Source organism: Lontra canadensis, unplaced genomic scaffold (assembly GCF_010015895.1).
Source record: "Lontra canadensis isolate GAN:19392208 unplaced genomic scaffold, GSC_riverotter_1.0 scaffold86, whole genome shotgun sequence".
Classification (NCBI taxonomy): Eukaryota; Metazoa; Chordata; class Mammalia; order Carnivora; family Mustelidae; genus Lontra; species Lontra canadensis.
In genome coordinates this window covers 1,829,305-1,853,174 of record NW_022631080.1, presented here as the reverse complement: position 1 = coordinate 1,853,174, position 23,870 = coordinate 1,829,305, and the positions used below count along the sequence as shown (strand labels likewise).

Here is a 23,870-nt window from a genome sequence, read left to right as displayed (position 1 = left end):
AGAAGAATCATAGCTGAGTACCAGGAAAAGATGATTTTTAATCAGAAGATCTGAACTACCTCTACCTACTTCTAACACAGCCCCAAAGCTGTAGTCGTCTACATTGAGCCCTGAAACTGCTCTCAGCAAGGTCACCAGAGAGCTCTGTAATTGCTGGCTCCAAAGGTCCCTCTGCAGTTCCTGTCCTTCTTGACCTTTGTGCTGTGCTTGACAGTGATGATTAGTCCCTTCTTGAAATTTTCTTCTCCCTTGGTTTCTAAAACATTGTTCCCTCCTCTTTCTTTTCTCCTCCTCACTTTCTAACTAAGGCTTCTCAGTCTCCTCCTCTTGTCTTTTTAATAACCTCCACAGGATTCACCTTTTGCTATCATTTCCTTCTCACAACATGTTCTTTCCCAAGGCAGTATCATTTGTAGTCTTGTCTCTGTTGGCCACCGATATCTGATGATTTCCAAATGAATATCTCTAGCTTGACCCCCCTCCTGTTGTTCCTATGTGTGTGATCTACATGTTTATTGAGTATTTATACCTGGCCTTCTTGCAGAAGTTTCAAATGTGGTTCTGCAGTTGGATTGCACAATTTTAGAGAGCACCATTCATGTCATAATTTCTATAAGCAGCACCTTCTGGAGTTGTGCAGTGAACAACCTGTGTAGCCTCCTATAGTGGTCCTGATATCTGCCACCCCAGTAAATCTGTCCAAGTATGCCTAAATTTTCTTGCCTTTGCCCTTTCCTTTTTATCCAGGGTATCTTCATCCTACTTTAGTTTCTGATAATTTTCTACCTGAAATTCTTAACTCATTCCTCTGCCTCTACTTTCATTCTTCTTATTCATACACTTCACAATCTCCTGAGGGCTATCTGAAAATGCAATTTTAATTAGATCATTCCTCTACCTGTAATTCTTGAAATGCATGGCGCAAAAATTCCTTTCTGATCTTGAGCTGCCTAACTCCCCAGCTTCACTCCCTTTGCCCTGCCCATTTCTTTGTATGCCAGTGCTCCTCAAATAGTCTGCAAACTGTGCATCACCAGGGCACTGTGAGATAAGGAGCTTGGGCTAGAATATAAATCAATGCACTGCTTCCTTTGTCCAGAAACTTTTGCAATTAAAAAGAAATCAGATGAAATTGTATGCTTAGTGACTTAGTGGATTTATACTCTGATGACTTTTCTTGTCACAGACTACTAACAAATAGTTCACAGATTGGCCCCAAACTGCATTTCAAGTGACACTGCCCTCTGCTCAGCTTTAATTAACTACTCTTGGATCGCCAAATATCCCATGTTCCTTAAAGCTTCTCTTTCTTTACACCTACCATTCTCTCTGCCTACGGTTATCTTTTTATCCCTTTCCCTTTGCCTACTCTTACATTCCTTCCCCCTGCACCATGCCCCTACCCAGTACCTTGTTTCTCTGGTAACCCAACCTCCCAGGCATTTCTCAGCCTTGTTAATACTTCCATCAAAACGCTTACAGAATATTACTGTAATGATTCTGGTTTTATACATCTGCATCTCCAGTAAACTCCTAGAGGCCAGGAGTCCTTTATTTTCAACACTAGACCTATAGTGTTTGACCTAGAAGTTAGCACATCACAGGTATTCACTAAATATATGAATATTTATTCATGGGATATTGAATGGATATTTTGTCACAGTCTTATCAGGAAAACAGAAACCATTCTTGGCATTGCAAAGAAAGGAAACCTAACACAGGGAGTTGGTCAAGGAGGTGGTGGAAGACTGGGAAGTTCCTGGGATAGTGGGGCAATGTCAAACCTAGCAACAGCAGGAAGCTTGAATATCCCCAGATCGCCAGCAGCAATGCAGGGAAGGGATGTTCTCAGAGCCCCAGAGCTGGAGCCTTCTAGCAGTCAGGACTGTGGAGCAGAAGTTTGACTAGAGGCCATCTAGAGGAAGCTAACCCACAGTGGAGATGTAGTTGCTTTAGAAATGCTACTAAAAGTAGAGTGCAGAGGAAAAACTCCTTGGCGTTTTTCCTTCCCTCCTCAAATATTCTGAACAAACTGGGCAAACATAACTGGAAGCCAGAGGCCAGGCAATGGTGGGAAATGGATTTCCCTTGGATACACGGAGGGCAAGACAATTGTGGTGAGTGGATCTGATGGCAGATGGGCGTCTGACTCCCCAGGTTGGTTCTGGACTTGGATCTTCTACTCGTAAGCTGTGTGACTAAAGGAAGTCACTGAACCTCACTCAGTATCTATTTCTTCATCTCTGAAATGGAATTTATATAACTTTCCCTGTTTGCCCTCACACTGTGGAAATTTTATTATGCATGCCTCTCTTGTTGACTGTTTAGGTAAAAATGTACAACCTTTTCCCAGGAGAAGGATGAATTCCCAATTGCTAATTTAGAGCAGTTATCTTCCCATTACTACCTTTGTGTTACAATGGAAAATATTCTTGTTCTGACATCTTCTGAGAATATTCTTATTCTTATCTTCCCTGGTCAGAAACTTGTAACTCTATAAGTACATATACATTATGCTACCACATGCAGGTAAAATTTCACCGAGCTCCTATAGACTGAATTCTGTCCCCCCAACATGTCACGTATTGAAGCCCTAACTCCAACTTGACAGCATTTGGAAATGGTCTGTTTTGGAGATAATCAAGTTTAGATGAAGTGATGAGGGTGGGGCCCTTATGATGAGATTAGTACCTTTCTAAGAAAGGACACCAGGGAGATTGCTCTCTTTTTCCCTGCTACACTGTGATAAGATGACTACCTACAAACCAGGAAGAGATCTCTCACCAGAAAGTGACCATGCTGGCACTTTGATCTTGAACTTTTGGCTTCCAGAACTCTGAGAAAATAAATTTCTGTTGTTTAAGCCACTGAGTGTCTAATATTTTATGATGTTGGCCTGAGCTAACTAAGACCCTGCCTTTGTGCAGAGTAGTGAGTTCCGCTTTGTGTTTTAACTAAAGTTCATAGAGATGCTCACTAAAAGAAATAGTTAGATTGAAACAACTCATGATGCTAGGGAAGTGGCAATGGGGCAGTCAGTACACCTCAGATTTAAATGGCTTTCTGCATTGCACTAGATCATCTCTGAACCTTGACTGGAAGTTATTTAAACTTTAAAGACCAACAACATAAAAGCATGTTGAAGTCCTTTAAACTCAGTGAGCTTTCACACTGAGAGTATTTAAAGTTTAAATTGCCTCCCACAGGGTCCAAGGCACCATCCAGTGTGTGGAGGGGTTCTTTGAACACTCCTGTAGTCAATATGAGTCCACCGTGTTTCAAGAATATAGTGACAGCAAAAGTTAGTTTTCTTGGTGATTTCCATCTTCCTTCAACCAGTGTCTAATCAATTGCTATGATTCATCAGACACTCCAGTTACTCTATCTGTGAACTATACTTAGTCCTTCCCTCCTGAAGTTTGTATTGTAGTATAAGCTATGTCATGAAGAAGTATCGATATGATGTTATAGAAGTCGTAAGGAAGAAAAGTTTACTTCTTGCTTGGAGTTGGACATGGAAAGCTCAGACAAATTAATGTCTGTGTAGACATTTAGAGGATAGGGGCATGTGGACTAAAGGTGAAGGGAAAGAATAATTCAAATACAGGCCGTCCTACAAGCCTGTGTACAGTTGGCACTTACACAGGGTTGTGTTTCTGTTTCCCTAAAGCAGAAGTAGCCAGATAGAAACTATTTTAGACATTGAGCACCATGTACTTTCTTTTACAAGTACTCAACTCTGCTGCTATAGGGAAAAAGCAGCCGTTAACAATATGTAAATGAATGAGTATGGTCATGTTCCAATAATACTTTATTTATGAAACCAATGGTGGGCTGAACTTGTCCCATGGGCCATAGTTTACCTTTTCCTGCAATAAAGGGTACAGTACATGACATTATTTGGCTGTCGATGATTTTTATTTATTTGCTTTATTGTCTTTGTTAATGGTTTTCTTTGTAGTTTAATTTTTTTTGAGTATAGTTGGCACACAATGAATGTTATATTAGTTTCAGGTGTGCAACATAGTGATTCAACTTCTCTAGATGTTATGCTATGATCACCATAAGTGTAGCTACCATCTGTCACTGTACTATGCTATTACAGTATCATTGATTATATTCCTTATGTTTGTTTACTCATTTGTTTTTAGTTTCCACATATGAGTGAAATCATATGGTATTTGGCTTTATTAATCTGACTTATTTCACTGAACATAATACCCTCTGAATCCATCCATGTGGCTGCACATGACACAATCTCATCCTATTCTATAGCTGTATAATAGTCCAGTGTGTGTGTGTGTGTGTGTGTGTGTGTGTGTACACACACCCCACCACCTCCTTATCTATTTGTCTATCAGTGGACACTAATCATCAGGGAAATGCAAATCAAAAGCACAATGAGATATCACCTAATACCTGTTGGAATGACTAAATTTAAAAAGATAAGAAATTACAAGTGTTGGCAAGAATGTGGTGAAAAAGGAACCCTCATGTACTGTTGGTGGGAATGTAAACTAGTATAGCTCCTGTGAAAAACAGTATGGAGGTGCCTCAGAAAGTTAAAAATACAGCTACTCTATGATTCAATAATTCCACTATTGGGGGTTTACCCAAAGAAAGCAAAAACATTCATTAGAAAAGATAGCTGCACCCCTATGTTTATTGCAGCATTATTTACAACAGCTAAGATACGGATACAGTTTTCATTCTTGTGGTTACAGTAATAGCTTATAGCTTGCCAGTTCTTAACAAAACAAGGTAATATGAAAAGTAGCATAGGGCTGGCTTGGATTCAGTAAGAGTCACGGAAGGCAGTGACCTTAGTAGCTAGCAGAAAATGTGGCTTCTACCACATGTCAGGCACTCTTCTACATATTATTTCCACAGATTAACATATGTAAACAGTAAGCAGCATAACTTTTTTTTTTTTAATTATTGCCCCCTTTATGCCAGTGGGAAAGACAAAGCACAGAAAGGTCAGTCAGGTGATTTGCTCCTGCTTTCAAGGTTTATAGGGAGATGTTTAGTCAGGATTTGAGCCCAAGCATCTAGCCCAGGATGCTACATTCTTAAACTCTATCATGCTATCTTTTAAGGAGAAGCTCAAGGTGATTTCATCAAACTATTTAGCTGAAATTAAAAGTTTTCCCGAGACTGTTTAAGAATTTGTTGAGGTCTGTGTATGGAAAGTGTGCACTTTCCCTAGATTATGACAGTTCTACATTCTGAAGTCTCATCGACTCTAGGGTCCCATTGAAGCATTTGGCTGTCTTTAAATACAGAGAGCTTCTTCACTGAAAAGAAATGTTTTTTTCAATGTTAGGTGTCTTTTTAACATCAAGGCATAAATAGAGGTCCTAGTAATTGAATGCTTTTTCCAAGTGCAAGACTTTGTTAACCCCATGATATATTGTAAATAACAACCTTTGTCATCTGTGCTTAATATCAGTTCTAATGTCAGAAAACACATCAATGGATAGGAAATTTGGGGATTTTTTTAAGGAAATTAAGGATAAGTCCAAAGTAAAAATAAACTAGGAATGGCAGCTATTTAATAATGCCATGGGGCTCTCAGTTACGCAGCTAAGGATTGTAGTTAATGTTAATGAAAATGTTTAGAATTAATGTCCTAGTGTTAGAGACTCCAATCAAATTTTTAAATAGCACAGTAGTAACTACTAGCCTTTACTATATAGCAACAGAAAGAAAATGTGTGTTGACTTTTCCTCTGTATATAAAAATACAGATTTTCTTTTCATTTGGAACAAAGGAAAATAAGTGTAGTGTAGTAGAAATCTTTGGATTTAGACAGACCTGGTTTTGAACTTTAACTCCATACTTCATTGTGTGTTGAAAATAAAGGAGGTTTCACACTTTCTAAATCTCTGTGTTCATGGTCTATCTATGAAATGAAAATTATAATAACTTAAACTCTTATCATGGGGTATGACTTTTTTTCTTTATAAAAGCATGTGACATGAACAAGATGCTTAAAATGCTGTTTTTCCTTTTTTTTTCTTTGAATGTGTTTGAATGGGAAATTAACATCTAGATATACAGGAATATAATTATAGGCAGATTTATAGAGCATGAGTGTCTGCCTATTTATAAATGTTCAAAAATTAGGCAAAATTAATGAACCGGGGAAAAACTACTGGGTTATGAAATCCAGACAATGCTGCCTTATTATTTGGATTAAGTGTGTCTCCCTGAATTGAATATGTTTTCTCAAGGGAATGTCTGTATTATAACTTTAAGATACTTTGGTATGTGTATTAAGATGGCTGAAGGCATTTTTAACTGTGAATCTGAGAAGGTCTTACTAACATGTTCTTTTTACACCATTTTATCTGTATCTTTGGACATTTTATATTTTTCTGTAAGAGAACTCCCACGAAAAATCCATTTGTCACCACGTTATCATTATGTAGATAAGAAAATAAAAGAGAAGTAAAATTGAGAACCAGACAAGCAATGAAAGGGAGTCTGCGCCCTCTAGTGACCCACATTTATTTCTCCCAAGGGTTTACACAGCTCTTTTTGGTTTCACCATTTTAAATAAACATCAAATTTAATTTTAAAACAAATGACTCAGAGTTTTCCAGTTGAGCATATTACATTGTATGATCATAGATTTATTACTATGACAAAATTTCATCTATCACTTAAGAGAATATTTCTATTAACCTGTGTTAAGGTGATTTTCTTGTACAGAACTGTGTTTCAAAGGGATTTTCAGTTTACTGAAAATGAAAAATAGTCTCTATGCAGCTGTGGCTTAGCAACATTTTATTTCCAGTCCTTCGGGTCATGCAATTTTTGTCCACATGCTTGCATACTCTGTGTCTTTAAAAGTAATTCCTCTAACATACCTGGTTCTGACATCTTGGAATTTGGGGGGATTTCCTTAATTTTTAAGGTATGTTTTCCTGGAAGTTCTATTGACAAAAGATGTGAAAGTGACTTCTTTGTATCCCTATCATGTTTTAGAAATAAATAGTACCAAAGTATTTCTAAATGGTTAAGATCTGTTACCAAATTAAGAAGATTATCTTAGTCATTTTTATCTACTAGATGTTAAAATAGTTTAGTTAAGTTTTACTTTTTCATTGAGAAACAAAATTTTGTAGGAGTTTCATTCCATTTACTGCAGTTGGCTATCCTGGAGGTACAAAGATTAATATCATTGCCAGATAACTCATGGAGGTTTCTAACATTTATAGCTTAAAAATATTAAATCACTGGGGTTTGTATCCAAGGGCATATATTTTAAAAGGCAGTATTTTTATATGATTTAAACATATAATTTTGTTTGCCATAATTGACAATGAACAAGATGCATGATTTTAAGGACAAATTTTATGTATTGGTTTAGAATTCAGAATTTTAAAGCACATGTTAAATAGGCATATTTTAGGACAAGGTAAACTACATAGAAATTGATTTTTTAGTATCTTTTCAGATGCATTTCTGCACAATCTGGAATCATTAAATTTTACTGTACTGAAACATATAATTTTATGAGTGATGCACTTAAACTCACACATATAAAACTAGAAATACATTAAAACTTGTAAATAAGATCATGCAAACATAAGGAAAATAGATTACTTGATAGGACTGTTACTGTAGCAAGTTTATAATAATTGAAGACGGCATCCTTTCTCATTCATCATATTTTGTTTCAGGTGCCGTGTAAACTGTTGAGTTTGTAGGGTTCTTATTATAACTGGGAGTTATAACATCCTTAGACGTTATTTAATTTGATTGCTAGGTAAACAGACTAATATAATTAGAATATCAGTGCTGCAATGTAAGCAGAACTGACCTTAGCTTTGTATCTCAGGTCAAAATTGTTTTAATTAGCAAGGTAAATAAATACATTTAAGAGTAACTATTAAGAAGTGTATGTTAGTTTCTATTTTAAAACCAATTTGATGGAGTAGAAGCTTTTCAACTTCTGCAATTTAATGAAAGAAGTAAAGGAAGATCAGAGAAGTTAAGTCATGTGCCTAAGAAAACAGCAAAAAGATCACTATGATTGATTAAAACCTGTGATACCTGACTTTCAGCTCAGTAATTTTCCACTGCACCATATTTACTTTGTATTTAAAGCATATACAAACGTACACATGAAACACTTACGTACATCACACACATTATAAAAGCTATAAGGCAATCATGTGACCCTATCTCTTCCCTCCCCACCCAGCCAAGAAAAACACAACCACACTGTACAAACACACACACACAAACACCACACATGTTTGTATATGCAGTACACAAACTACCCTTATTTGGAGGAGGTATTTATCAAAATGTTGACTTGTTTTCTCTGAGCTAAATAGGATTCCCCCCTTACATTATTTTATAACTATGAAGTATAGCAATTACCATATACTCAGCACATTTTAAGGTTTTAAATTAACTTTATTTTTAGCTCTAGGAGGATATATACCGAGTTTCATTTGATATTTTATAAGATCTCTCTAATTCAAATTGAATTTGTACTCCATTGAATATTTAAAAGCAAATAACATGTAGAAACATAATGGAAGGAGGGACCGAAGTTCCCAGAAAGAAAGTTGAAGGGGGAGTGTAAAGTTGATCAAGAAAATCTTCACAGAAGTTGTGTATTATTTACTCAGTCTTGGAAGATGAATAGGAGTTCATCAGATGGCCTGGGATCAGGAGAATACCCGTATACCGATACAGAATCAAAATGTTTTCTCATTTTCTAGAACTCTGAAGAAGATAGTTATTATTTTTTACTTCTTTTTTTAAAATAATTTTTTTATGTTAGTCACCATACAGTACCTCATTAGTTTTTGATACAGTGTTCCATGATAACTATTAAAAATATAACTAACAGGGTTGCCTGGGTGGCTCAGTTGGTTAAGCATATGCCTTCGTCATGAACCCAGGGTCCTGGGATTAGCCAGCCTAGAGACCCCAGCCCCCAGTCAGGCTCCCTGCTTAGTAGGGGGAGTGCTTCTCTCTCTCTCTCCCTCTGCCCCCCCCCATTTATGCTCCCACTATTGTTCTTTCTCTCAAATAAATGAATAAAAATCTTAAAAAAATATAATTAACAAAATTTTAAACTCTTACCTCCCTTCCAAAAAATTTTCTTCCATGTTAATGGAAACAAAACTATAATACCATTGAAAAAGAATCATAGTTTTGTGTCCTTTAACCATAAAAGTTTGTGTTTTAGCTAATTAAAATGTATGTTACAAATTTGGCTTGTTAAGTTACCTGGTCTAGGTCTAGAGCCTTATGGTCCTGTAATAGTTAACATATTGTAAAAGAGTCAACACTTTACTTTTTAAAGATCTTCAGCTTTAAAGATGAGGCTCCTAAGTTTTTATGAAATTCTGTGTTCAAAGATGTTTAAAGATGTAAAATGGCCATTCATAACCTAGCTTACTATTCAAATTAGTTAAGCCTGGGAGCTTGGAGGATTTCTATTTTCAGAGTTTACACATTTGGGAATGATGAATTCCAAATGGTATATTGAAAGTGACTGAACTAAAATTTATGTAAATGTGCCATGTTAGTTTAATACTTTAAATGGCAGTCACTGTACAGAAAATTAACATAATACAATCAGTGTCCATTAAGAGGTTCTTCTGACCTAATTAGCACAATTATCATATAACACAAGTTCCATACAATGATATACTGTTGACACTTCAAAACTGACAAGTTTTTAAAGTCAAGTATTTAATTCTTTTGGATGTGTTTCTGTATTTTTTAAAGAAATTATTTACTTAAAATATTTACACACTGACAAATGTCTCCTAATTTTGACCATAAGGGAATGTGAATGATCTAATTTGCGTAGTCTTTATGGGAAATTCAACTGGATGGAGTAGAGTCCATTTGTACAATACAATCTTTTTTCTTTTTGGGGAGGGAATGGAAGAGAGAGAGAATCTTAAGCAGTCTCCATGCCCAGCACAGAGCCTGACAAGGGACTCAGTCTCCATGCCCAGCACAGAGCCTGACAAGGGACTCAGTGTGGGGCTTGATGCGGGGCTCTATCTCAGAGCCATGAGATGACCTGAGCTGAAATCGAGAGTCTGATGCTTAACCAACTGAGTCAGCCAGTCACCCCTCTAGAATACAATCTTAAGGGAAAATATTAACCTTCTGAATATTTGGTATATATGCACCATATTTTTGATATTTTGAAACTTCCAGAAAATGGAAGGTCTTTTTGAAAATGACCTTGGTTTGATAACTAATCCTTTGCAAATAATATAAATTGAAAGCTATGGTTTCTCTGTACTATGGAACCTTACAAATTTTAGTTTTGTAATGAGTGCCCTTGTAAAAATGCAAAAAAAAAGTCACTTCAGCTAACCATCCATAAGATGAGATTTTAAAACATGCTTGAAAAATAGAGGACAGAGTACTCACCAACAATGATGGGAGAAAAATCATTTTGTAAATAGAGAATAGGAAGTCACAATGTTCTTAATAGAAAAAAAGGATTTTAAGTTGGATGCAGTTAGACTGAATTTAAGGGTTAGAATCTGTCTGTAATAACATACAGACATACTTGTCTGTTGTAACATACATAATGTTAAGTACAGAGTAAAATGTGTTATGAGAGTATGATGAGGAAATGAGGAATAGAATAATGGGCTGATTCTGAGAGTGTAGAGGGCCATTATGAGTAACTTACTACATATCAGCTCATTAATGGTGATTTCATGAGAGTTTTAAAAGTAAAGAAAAAATAATTAGTAGAAATGAGTGACTTAATGGAAAAAGAGAAATACGTGCACAGAATCCGAGATTTAATATGGCATTAAAAATAATTGTTCAGTGTTTTTCTTGGTTTTTGAGAAGGTAACTGAGTTACAACTGCATGATACCTTTAGTTGGTGATGAAGTCCCCAGACTCAGGCCATGCAAAGCATGGTAGAAAATACCACCAGCAAAATGTTGGGAGAGTAGATAGCACCCAATTTATGAACACGTATGGATTCCATGTTAATTTGCCCTACATCCCAGCTGAAATATTGGAAAAATATTTAATAGTAGTAAAAATGTGAAAACTAGAGGACAAACCACAGAAGATGATGAACCAGGAGCCGCCAAATTGATAAGGCATAAAATAAATGTGCAGTTGTTACTTGGAAGCCAGGACCTGAGTAGGAGCCAAGAAGGAGACCTTGTTCATTTTGCTAAAAGCAGTAGAAATGTCACTGAGACTAAGCATTGAATGTGGGTTGTTGGCGCTCAGAAAAAGAGCAAGTGAGGCCTTTTGAAACCCTGTCTCTGCTTTCCCTTCACCCTTCCATCTTTATTGTTGGCGTAAAGAGATGGGGATGCCTACTGGCAGAATATCAGAGAGGGAAAACAATGCTAGCAGCTGATAGTTAATTCCCAGAACTTTAAGGGATGGTGCCAAATGTTAGATGTCGGTGTGGAGGCTGACTGTATATTACATTGGGACAGAAAAGTTTAAGCTAGCAACTCAGAGAAATGGTTGAAGCAACAAACCCAAATGGAAGCAACAGAAAAAAAAGCAAACAACAACCCCCGCCCCAAACCCATACAAGTAGGATTTGGTAAGGAATAGCTCAGAGCTTAAATCATGTCAGAATTAGATTTAGGTTCCACCTCTTTCCAAAGGAATCAGGTGTTGCAATTTGGAAAGAAAAGAGAAAAAGAAAGTCTAACAGCTGAAAATAGTACCAACTCATTGACATTTTTGCTTCATTCTATTTCACAAAGAAAGTGTAACATATTAACCTATGTGCCTATGAATAGACATTTTTTTTTCCTTAGGTAAAGCACTGCACTTAAAACTGCCCTAGAAAAATTTGAAATCCCTTTTAAAAATCTGTATCTCAAAAAGAGAGTATAATCACTCTCTAAAGGATCCTAATGTAAAAGAGAAGTTCAGGCATCTTGTGCAACCTATTTCCAAATCTATAAAGCCAGATAAACAAAGAAAAAATTGAATGAGGAAAGACCTCTATGTGGAATTTCACATCCTGTTGCCTGAATTGATCTGAATTATTAGAACTGCATGCCGACTGGTGCCCAGGCTTTCCTTAAAAATCTTCACAGACTGAGCAGCAAGCAGACGGTTACCATGGTGTTGACTCCACAAAGCCTTCATTGTGTGGAGATAACCAATTTACTTGACAGAGCCTCTAGTCTAGAAGCTGATTTAATCCCAATTCATTGAAAAGGTATTTTTTTATTGATTATCCAAAGGAAAAAAAGTCACAGGATGAGCTGGGCCCCAGTTCAATGTCTAAAGCACTTTATTTTGTCAAATAGATGTTTTACTAAACCTCCCTTTTTGATAATGTAGACAGATGCGTTTTTATCTGTTATCTATAGAGGTTAATACCATGGCATATAGCAAGCACTTAGCATAAATTTTGTGACAGAAATGAAGGGAAATATTTGGCTGCTTTTAAAGGAAGCATATATAGCTTCTTCATAAAGACAAATGTCTAAAAATGATATAAGAATTTTTTCTGGATGAAATTTATTTACTGTCACATTGGATAACTTTTTGTTTTTGCAATGGATGGGAGTCATGGTAAATGGTAATTATAACGTGTGTAAACAAGACCATGTAAATTTCAGGACTGGTGAAAAGCTTTCTCAACATAGGTCTTAGCTCTCCCAGCTGTGATGCCAGCTGTGTACCTTAAGCAAGTTTTAGATTCATAGACCTGGTGGTGGAAGTAAGCAATCCTTCTGTTAGTGTCCATAATCAAAGGAGCGAGACTGATAAAAAGTGAAGGTCAAGCAAAGCTTTATTTTGTGCCAAGCATCGAGAATCAAAGTGACCTGTCAGGCCGCCTCTTGCAAAGAGGCGACCCCTCCCAGCCTCACAGACTAAATTTTATAGAGGTAGTTTAGCCGGGCTATACACAGGTGGCCAATGAGATTGCAATACACAGAGAAAACCGCACAGTCATGTTAGGTCACACATGGGCAGCCAATTGAATTACAATTCACCCTAGTAGATATATGCGTGCCCCACTGATTGGATGTCTCCACCTGGCCTGACCCGCCCTTGTATTTGGGCTTTGCAAGTAAGTTCCTCTGGGAGGGTCAGGGTCAATCTAAGTTTACTGCATAAACAACAAAATGGCTCCCTCTGATTAAGTAGGCCCTTACACTTCCTAGAGACAATCTGAATCAAAAGGATATAAGACTAATGAGAGCAAGTCTAAAGTGGGAATTTGACAGTGAGTCCTGGATATTCACATCTCACCTTTATGAGTCAGAGTATATTTGGTGTGTAATTGGGTCAGGCTGATTTAAAGGGAAAAGAGCAATTTTGACCAAAGTGGCCAAAGTAGATTATGATAAGGAGCCAAGTTTTCAAGAAAAAAAAAATGTTCTAATGGATAGGTGAATAAAAGTCAGTGAGGGCTTTTACTTCATTGGAGTAGGGACAAAAGTTAAGTGTGGCTCTGGGCTCCCTAAGAAACTTGAAGTGAGCTTTGTTTCTAGAAGGGCTTGAATAAAGGTCAAAGTAGAATATAGGCTTAAGTGGTCTGTCAAGGCCAGATCAGGATAATTCTGATCTTTATGCTAAGAAAAATGGGAAGTCTTTGAAGGATTTTATGGATGAGGATTACATAATCAGATGTTTTTAGAACCTATCATTTGCCAGTAGTGCATGGACTAGATGGGAGGATACCACAGAGGTTTTGCAGAGCCATTTGACAGGGCATTGCATTGATTTTGATTATATTTAATTGCAAACTGAATGAGGATACCAGCTGTGGAGCCATGAGAAGAAGAGTGATTCCGAAGAAATAGAATATTTGATGTATTAGAATTTGCAATTTATTAAATGTGAGAAGGAAAGGAGAGGAAGGCAAAAAGATGATAGATGGTGATGCCATTAACAGATCTGAGGAACACTGGGAGAGTACCCACTGGGGGGACAAGAGCAAACCATGTCTTGACATTTTATGCCAAAGGAGCTTTTATAATGCTTCAGTGAAGATAGCCAGTAGGCAGTGGTTATGTAGCTACAAAGCTCAGAAGAAGTGCTTGAGATCAGAATCTTTGGTACATCTAGATTGCAACCGCTGTCATGGGCATGGATCAGATTGCTAGTAAAAGAGTAATAGGGGTGCCTGGGTGGCTCAGTCACAATCCAACTTGTGATTTCAGCTCAGGTTGTGATCTCATGGGTGATGGGATGGAGCTCCCTGTTGGGCTCTGCACTCAGTGGGAAGTCTGAGAGTTTGTCTCTCTCTCTCCCTCTGCCCCTCCCTGTCTCTCAAAATAAGTAACTTTTTTTTTTTAATTGACTTATCTCCCTCATGGTGGGGAAAAAAAAAGAGTAATACAGTGAATAGAAGATGACTGATGAACCAGGAGTTGATCACTTTTGTACATAGTGAGAGGGTGGAGGAAGATGGACCTGCAAAGGAAAAAATTAACAGTAGCCATAGAAATTAAAGACAAAATTGAGTAGATGGTGTGAAGGCAAAAGGAGGAGAGTGTGCTCAACAGTGTTATGTGTTGCTAGACAGCAAGAAAGTGAAACTCTCCATGGGCTGTAGTGACCTGATTCCTGTATTAAGCAACATTTTTGTTGAGAAACAACAGTAAATGGAAAGAGTGAGTAGGAGGTAGAGAACTGACAGTAAACTGGCTAACTCTTGTAGAACATTTGGCTTTATAGAAGATAAGAGAATGGTTGGAGTGAACTATGAAGGTCAGGAGGCATTTGGCTTTAAAAAATAGGAGCCTGGGTGGCTCAGTCGCTTAAGTATCTGCCTTTGACTCAGGTCATGATCCCGGCGTCCTGGGATCCAGTCCTGCATCAGGCTTTCTGTTCAGCAGCGAGTCTGCTTCTGTCTCTCTCTCTCCCTCTACCCCTTCCCACTGCATGTTCTCCCAAATAAATACATTTTTTTAAAAAAAAGTAGGAGTGAATATGTTTAAATTTCTATATGCAGAGTTCACTTGAAAGGTAGGAGTTGAATTTGAGTAGATAGATAACAAAACTCCCAAAATTGAACCAGGAAGAAATTGACAACCTGAATAGACCGATATCTAGTAACGAGATTGAAGCAGTGATCAAAAGCCTCCCAAAAAACAAGAGCCCAGGACCTGATGGATTCCCTGGGGAATTCTACCAAACTTTCAAAGAAGAGATAACACCTATTCTCCTGAAGCTGTTTCAAAAAAATTGAAGCAGAAGGAAAACTTCCAGACTCTTTCTATGAAGTCAGCATTACCTTGATCCCCAAACCAGGTAAAGACCCTACCAAAAAGGAGAATTTCAGACCAATATCACTGATGAATATGGATGCTAAGATTCTCAACAAGATCCTAGCAAAAGGATCCAACAGCACATTGAAAAGATTATCCACCATGACCAGGTGGGATTCATTACTGGGCTACAAGGATGGTTCAACATTTGCAAATCAATCAATGTGATAGAACAAATTAATATGAGAAGAGAGAAGAACCACATGGTCCTCTCAATTGATGCAGAAAAAGCATTTGACAAAATCCAGCATCCGTTCCTGATTAAAACACTTCAATGTATAGGGATAGACGGAACATTCCTGAACTTCATCAAATCTATCTATGAAAGACCCACAGCAAATATTATCCTCAATGGGAAAAAGCTTGCAGCCTTCTCGTTGAGATCAGGAACACGCCAAGGATGCCCACTCTCACCACTCTTGTTCAACATAGTATTAGAAGTCCTAGCAACAGCAGTCAGACAACAAAGAGAAATAAAAGTTATCCAAATTGGCAATGAAGAAGTCAAACTCTCTCTCTTCACAGATGACATGATTCTTTATATGGAAAACCCAAAAGACTCCCCCCGCCCCAAACTACTAGAACTCATACAGCAATTCAGTAACGTGGCAGGATACAAAGTCAATGTACAGAAATCAGTGGCTTTCTTATACACTAACAATGAAAATACAGAAAGGGAAATTAGAGAATCGATTCCATTTACTATAGCACCAATAACCATAAGATACCTGGGAATAAACCTAACCAAAGAGGTAAAGGATCTGTGCTCGAGGAACTACAGAACACTCATGAAAGAAATTGAAGAAGACACAAAAAGATGGAAGACCATTCCATGCTCTTGGATCAGAAGAATAAACGTTGTTAAAATGTCTATACTGCCTAGAGCAATCTATACCTTTAATGCCATTCTGATCAAAATTCCACCGGTATTTTTCAAAGAGCTGGAGAAAATAATCCAAAAATTTGTATGGAATCAGAAGAGACCCCAAATCGCTAAGGAAATGTTGAAAAACAAAAATACAACTGGGGGCATCACGTTACCTGATTTCAAGCTTTACTACAAAGCTGTGATCACCAAGACAGCATGGTACTGGCATAAAAACAGACACACAGACCAGTGGAACAGAGTAGAGAGCCCAGATATGGACCCTCAACTCTATGGTCAAATAATCTTTGACAAAACAGGAAAAAATATACAGTGGAAAAAAGACAGTCTCTTCAATAAATGGTGCTGGGGAAACTGGACAAAAATCTGATAGACTCACATGCCTGTAAAGAAGTGAAAGAACAAAGTATATGTATATACCACATTTTATTTATCCATTCATCTGTTGTTGGACATCTGGGTTCTTTCCATAGTTTGGCTACAGTGGAATACTATACAGCCATCAAAAGAAATGAAATCTTGCCATTTGGGACAACGTGGCTGGAAATAGAAGGTATTATGCTGAGTGAAATAAGTCAGTCAGAGAAAGACAATTATCATATGATCTCCCTGATACGAGAAAGTTGAGAGGCAACATGGGGTGTTTCAGGGGTAGGAAAAGAATAACTGAAACAAGATGGGATCGGGAGGGAGACAAACCATAAGAGACTCTTAATCTCACAAAACAAACTGAGGGTTGCTGGGGGAAGGAAGGGTGGGAGAGGAGGTTGGGGTTATGGACATTGGGGAAGGTCTGTGCTATGGTGAATGCTGTGAAGTGTGTAAACCTGGTGATTCACAGACCTGTACCTCTGGGGCTAATAACATTATATGTTAACTAAAAAAAACTAATAAAAAAAGAAATAACCTGGCACATTGTTAGACACCACTATTAACTCCTTACTATGTGGAAAAACCAGGTATTTGAGCATTAAATGTATTTTATATTTTCCATGGAATTGTATGTCCTTGCCTTTATCATAAAACTAAAATGAATTTATGGGGTTCCTGGCTGGCTCAGCTGGAGGAGCATGTGGCTTTTGATCTGGGGGCTGCGAGCTCCAGCACGTGCTGGGTGTGGAAATTACGTGAAAATAAACAAACAAACAAACAAAAAAAAAACAGAAAGAACAAAGTATAAAAGGCTGGTGGAGGGATTGGCTTTAGGCAAAGAAGGGAAACTCACCCAAATATAAGAGAAGGGAATGAGAAGGGCACATGCAGGTAAGATTGAATATTTGGACATGGGAAGTGGAAAAAATTCTAGTCTGATAATTGCACTTTTCTTGGTGGAGTAAAAACTGTCATCTGTTGATACCTGGAGAAGGAAGATGGGTTAATGCTTTGAGAGCTTTGGAAAAACTAAAATAGTTCCTGTGGAGAGCTGGAGTTCAAGGTGAAAACAATGAAATATGGCAGGATGCTGAGTTCATCTGAGGCTGTTTTTCATTGCTTTAGTTTGGGTTACGTAGGAGTGGATCTGGAGATTAAAATTTAGGTGCAAGTAGTTTATTGGGGGAAGTGATCCCAAGAAGCCAAGTGGGGGAGTGAGATTAGGAAAAGAAGGCAGCCAATAAAGGATACACAAGTGGATTATTGTTGGAGGCAACTGGAGTTGAATCCGTGTGGGAACTCTCTGAGGTTCTGTGTAAATTTCATCATGACAGTCACTCTGAAAGGCAAGGGAGCTGGAATATTATCTACCAAGGGTCACTCTGGTGAGATTAACATCTCAGCACTTCTTGCCTTCCCTGTGCACTGGCAAGTGAATGACTGCAGGCAGAGAGACACAGTGATGTTTGTATGGTACCAAAGGAAAAGCAAAAATGCTTTTTTAAAAATATTCTGAAGGAAAACCTGCTCTGAATTTTATAGGTAGCTGAGTGACCAGAGTCAAAGATTTGATTTGGTAAGTTAACATCAAGGAGAGAAAGACAGGTGTTTTAGAAGCATACAATAGGACTCTATTTCAATGCTGCCACTATGAATGAAGAAACAGGAAACCTGGTAACTTACAGGAAAACACAAGTGTAGGGAAGATAACAGTCACCATGATAAAATGAAAATCCATAGATATTTATAGTCCACGTGCAAATAAGAGTTTTGACATTCAGTGACATAGGATTAGAGTCAAAATCTCTGAATTCAGATCTCTGTTCCTTCAGTTTCTTCTTGGGTACCCTTCACTCAGTAAATATTTGTCACTGTGAACCAGGCGCTATTTGAGGTGAAGAATTTTCTAAATTCTCTGTTCATAGATTATTTATAGGTGCTGATAAAATCTAGGGGTTCTCTACCAAGAAAAATGCACACATATTTAGAATCATGCCTGGAATTTCGAGTGAAGTACAGACCTCCTCCTCCCTTGCAACCCATCCATGACTCTCCTCCGATCTCTGCTTTAACTCGATCTGAATGACCTGATCAAACTCCCATTGGCTTCATAGGTCTTTATAATAAAAGAATGAGAATATCAGGGTATATGATTAGATGTCTTTTGCAGCATAACAATGCACTACAAATTTAGTGGCTCAAGACAGAAGTAATTTATCTTAAGGTTCTGCAGTGTGGACAGGGCTCTCTGGGTAGTTCTGAGGCTATAAGGGGTATCAGCTGGACAATTCATTTGGCTATATTCAGCTGGTGTTTGAGATGGGTCAAAAGGTGAAAGAAAGCTTCCTTCACGTGAGTGGTGCCTCATTCACTTCCACATTGTCTCTCCACCTGGCTCGATCAAGTTTCCTTAAAGGGCCATTGGAATTCTCAGCTAACAGTTACGTTGTCAGTGCATGTTCTACGGGGACAAGATCCACAGTGCAAGCACTTGCGAAGCCTCTGCTTGCCTTATGCTTCCTTATATCCCGTTTGCCCTAGCAAGTCACATAGCCAAATTCAGAGTCGGTATTGTTGGAGACTACACAAGGGCATGGATCTCCAAAGTATGGTTCAATGGGAGCTACTGATAAGAATTTTTTATTTGCTGTAAGTACTTTCCAGAAAGAAAGAGGGTTATCTCGGGAAGTAGTGATTTTTCAGCCAGTGCAAACATTCAAACAGAGGCAGAGTGATAGCTTATATGAGATACTCTAGGGAGGCAGTTGCTACACTGAGCTTAATAAGATGACCTCCATGATCATAAGACTGTAGATCAAAGCTAACTCCAAATTTTGAGCCTACATAACTAGGGAAATGGTGGTGCTATTAACAGTAACAAGGGCATCAGGCAAGAGTCTCAGATTGGAAGGCGAATGGTAAATGTAGAGAGACTGTTTTTTTTTTTTTCATATAGAATGAAAGAGATAATCAAGAAAAAATGACCCTTATTTTTTCCTATCTTAGGTTGGATGTCGATATAACTGAACTTCACAGTTGGATTACTCGTTCAGAAGCTGTGTTGCAGAGTCCTGAATTTGCGATCTATCGGAAGGAAGGCAACTTCTCAGACCTTAAAGAAAAAGTAAATGTAGGTTATGCATTAATTTTTATGTATTTTCCTAAGTTTTGTGCTTATAATCTCTTTGCTTTGTACTATCTGATTCTATTAGTTGAAAAGATTAAAGCAATATGGAATAATGCTTTTAAATATATCTTTAAAGTGTATTTTACATATCTAGCAGAATCAGAGTTTAGCATCGAGAAATGTTTCCAGGTTCTGCTGTGATGGAGCAGGGATGCTTTTCATAAACCTTCTTTAACTTTTATATTATTTAGCAATAAATTAACAATTTTATAATATGAACTCCTATTGATTTTACTTCATGTACTGTTCTGTCACCTCAAGGCTAGGACTTAGCAAGCTTGCAGAATAGAATAGACCCTTAGAAATACTATACTTAGGACCCTCTTTATGCTCTCATTATCATCAAAAAGTTATTCTTTATACTCATTAGTACTTGTCGTAACAGATATTTATGTATTGCATTACCATAACCAAAAGACATCGAGCCTTTTTCAATATTTATTTATAGTAAGAAGTAAGAGATGGTTGGCAGTTTTTATTCCCTGCTGAGACATTATAGTTGTGTCCTTCACAATAGGGATTTTTATTAATTTAATAGGAGCTGCTTCATCTTTAAGGACATTATCACGGCTTTGATATTCCAACTTCTACAATTATAAAATACCCATTTTGGCAATTGTGAGAGCATTTCTATAGGAAGAGTAAATACTCTGTAGTGGGAAGGCTAAAGGAACAAATATTCTGAATGTTAAATAATTTTTTCCTATGGAAAGGTCATGTGTGTGGATAACTTAGTTTCATATTTCGACCATTCAGTTTCATGCCAGACGAACTCTTAGATTTTTCCAAACACAACACTGTCTTAGATACAAGCTAATACTTGTCCTGGGGTTGGAACATTTGGAGAGCAAAAATGATTTTATTCTAGGAGAAAAATCATCTATTTTTTAGACTGCTTTGAGGTTGGAGGGGGAGATGATTCCATCAACATGTCTCAGAATTAATGATTTCTAAATTGGAAAGTTATTTTAAAAGCATTTCTAGTTACATACAGTATTCTGTCACTAGTATAATAACAGACAATTATAAAATTAAGAAATGGGCACTATGATACATTATTTTTGAAATTAAACTGAAACATAATATAGGAAAAAATCAGCAAAATATGTTATCTCGGAGTATACTCATTTGAAGGTATTTTTTTGTTAGAATTGTGGAGAGACATTTGAAAACTGCTTAGAGATTAAGTCTAAAATACATTTTAATGTTCATGTGGTGTATTTGGCCACTGACAGTATGGGTCACCTTGGGCAGACATTTTATTAGCTAATTTAAATTTTTTTTAAATTTATCTCAATAATCTACTTATCTGTTTGTCATCCTATTTCTGTATCTTAAAACAGCTCTGATCAAGCAGGAAAATTGAGTTCCAGCATTTCAAGAATATAAATTCAAAAATTTCCTGCTATCATATGGTTACCTAGAAGCAATTTGCATTTAATCAATAGTGTCAGCAATGACAGACTGAAAGTGCTAAAAAAATGTACAATATTGTATGAGTGGTTTCCTGATGCCTTGTGAGTCACCTTTATCAACTTCTACTCTCATTTTCTGAAATAACAACATCATTCTTAATTGCCTACTAAAATAGGACATGAAATGATTTACCTAGACATTTCCTTCAGGCTAAATATAATATATATGTATTAAAAATCCTTGAGAGAAATACATAGTAATGATGATGGATATGCAGTTTAGTCATACATTAATTTTCTTACTTCTTCACCTGTCAGTATATGTAACTCATTTTGAACACATGGGAGGCTCATCTCATGAACTTGAGTGGTATTCATTTTTAGGCATCTATTAAAAGTGGCTAAATATTACCTTTCTTTTTCTTTCACTTGACTCCTTCATTCATTTATTACTTTCAAATGCTTTCAGAATATTATCAGTTAAGTTTTATATACTTTTAAACCTAACAAAATTTTCCTTCTCTATTAACCATGTGTTTTATCTATATGATTAACATAATGTACTTACTTAAAAGTTGAATTCTGGGGGACATTTCTACTCCAAGTGGTCCCTGGACAGCCAATATTGGTATCATCTGTGAACTTATTAGAACGGTCTGAACTCAGACCTAATGAATCAGAATTTGCATTTGAACAAGATCCACAGGTGATTCCTTTATATATAAGGGTTTGAGAATCAGTACTCAAAGGCATCATCTGAGACTTTACCAAACTCCTAGATCCTTTTCTCATTCCATTAATGTCACCACAGTTGAGAAGTTCAAGTGGAATCCCATCTTTTTGAATTAAGCACCTGGTGACATAAGGTAGTAATTAAAACAACCAAGCAATCTAGTCTTACTGCAAGGTGGTTGTACGCCTGCATAGTGTTCTCTTGAAAGCCTTTGTACCACCTATTAAGCTCAATAGGACTTGGGCTCTTGCTGGAGCCCATGCTTGCTGACACCCATATCAAATAAAGTTTCAGCAAAGTTCTGTTGGAAATCCTGAAGCCAGTTAATTCTACATTTTTCTATTATCTGGATTTGCCACCCACAATATAGGTATCTCTATTCATCTGTATTTTTTTGAATCTTCATTTCTCTGCCCTTCTACACTCATGTTCTTTGGCCTGGCTCCTTAGCGCCTTCCCACGTACACTCCCTGTGCATTCTGAAGTCCTTCTTCCGAAACAAACTTTCTATCCTATGTACTCATTCTGGTCCTACTTGGAAAACACTTTTACAAACCTCAAGAACACCACTAAGACTAATGACTCTTTCACTCCCCCACTCATTTATTTATGTTTTTATTATGTTCAGTTAGCCAGCATGTAGTACATCATTAGTTTTGATGTAGTGCTCATCGATTCATTAATTGCATATATCTCCCACTCATTTAGAATTGCCAGTTTCCTCACTTGCCAGGGCCAATTCCAAAGGTACTGCTTTCTGTGTAAAACTATCTCATCCCTTGTGTTTCATGCCCAATGGCCATCTGTCACTTACCATTTTGTGGTATTATTTTTTCATTGAAGACTGGCACCAGGATTACAGTCTTCTCCACCCACGGTATGCCTTCATTAAAAATCTCAGGCTATATTGGTTATCCTATCTCCAAAAGTTTCCATTTCCCTAATCTGCTCAATTCAGCTACCTCCTTGCATAACTAGACTGTAGATGTTTTTCTGCCAGACATTATTCTGTTTTGGGAATACTATACTTACACAGACACTTTGGTACTTCTTCATAGCCTTTCTGTGTGTTCCTAGTAAGTGTTCTCTCTTTCTCTTGGCAATTATTTCAAGTTTTTAATGGGCATAGTAGATGACTTTCCTTCTGAGTTTATTTAAGATAACATTTAACAAATTATGTGTATTTGTGCTCATATTCTTTCCACCCCCCTCCCACTCTGCCTTGGTGGACGAGATTTTGGCTTTGGCCAGTTAAGGCTAATCTCTCTGTGTGTGAGTGTGTGTATTCTCAATATCTTCACTGTCTGCGTCCTAAGGAACCTGCTTCCCTTCAGCCACACATCTGTATCTTCAATAAAACCCTCCACTCCTTTAAACACATAGGAATATGTTTGTGTCTTAGTTACTCAACTTCTCTGCAGGACTAGACTCTATTAACCTCTTTATCCTTCATGAAATTCTTCCCTCCTTGGGTTAATGGGATACCATTATCTATTGGTTACATTTTGTACATTTTTGGTCATTTGTTCCATCTCCTTTTTCCTTTAATGTTGATACTCTACACAGTTCTTCCCTTGTTTTTCTTCCCTGGATTATCCTCATTCCTTCCTATTCAAATAACATCTATTTTTTAATCACCCCCAAATATGTACCATTAGCTCATGTCTCTCCCTTGAAGCCTAAGCCAGTTTATTTAATTGCTTAATAGAGGACTTTAATTAGATATTTGCCTGAAAACTTAAAATAAATTTCATGATCTCCCTAGCCCTCCTTTATTCTTTATCTTTCCTTTCTTTCCTCCAACAGCCTAATCCAGAAACCTAAAAGCTAACTGGGTCATCAAGATTTTTTTTTCCTAGCATTTGTAAGTCCACCCAAGTTCAATTAATTTCATTCCCTTAACCACTCTTGAAACTGTCTAGTTCTCTCTATTCCTACCACTGCAACCTTGATTAAAGCTAATATCCCGGGTTACCTCTGTTTAAGATGACAATC

General features: G+C 37.2%; 1 protein-coding gene across 4 annotated transcripts in view; it reads left to right on the top strand.

Moving 5' to 3' along the window:
• DMD (dystrophin) overlaps positions 1-23,870 on the top strand; it is a 2,197,254-nt gene that overhangs the window by 806,549 nt on the left and 1,366,835 nt on the right. For all 4 annotated transcript variants that reach the window (XM_032883124.1, XM_032883125.1, XM_032883122.1 and 1 more), the window contains exon 18: positions 19,547-19,670. In XM_032883124.1, the coding sequence (XP_032739015.1) occupies positions 19,547-19,670 (124 nt within the window). The remainder of the gene's footprint in view (positions 1-19,546; positions 19,671-23,870) is intronic.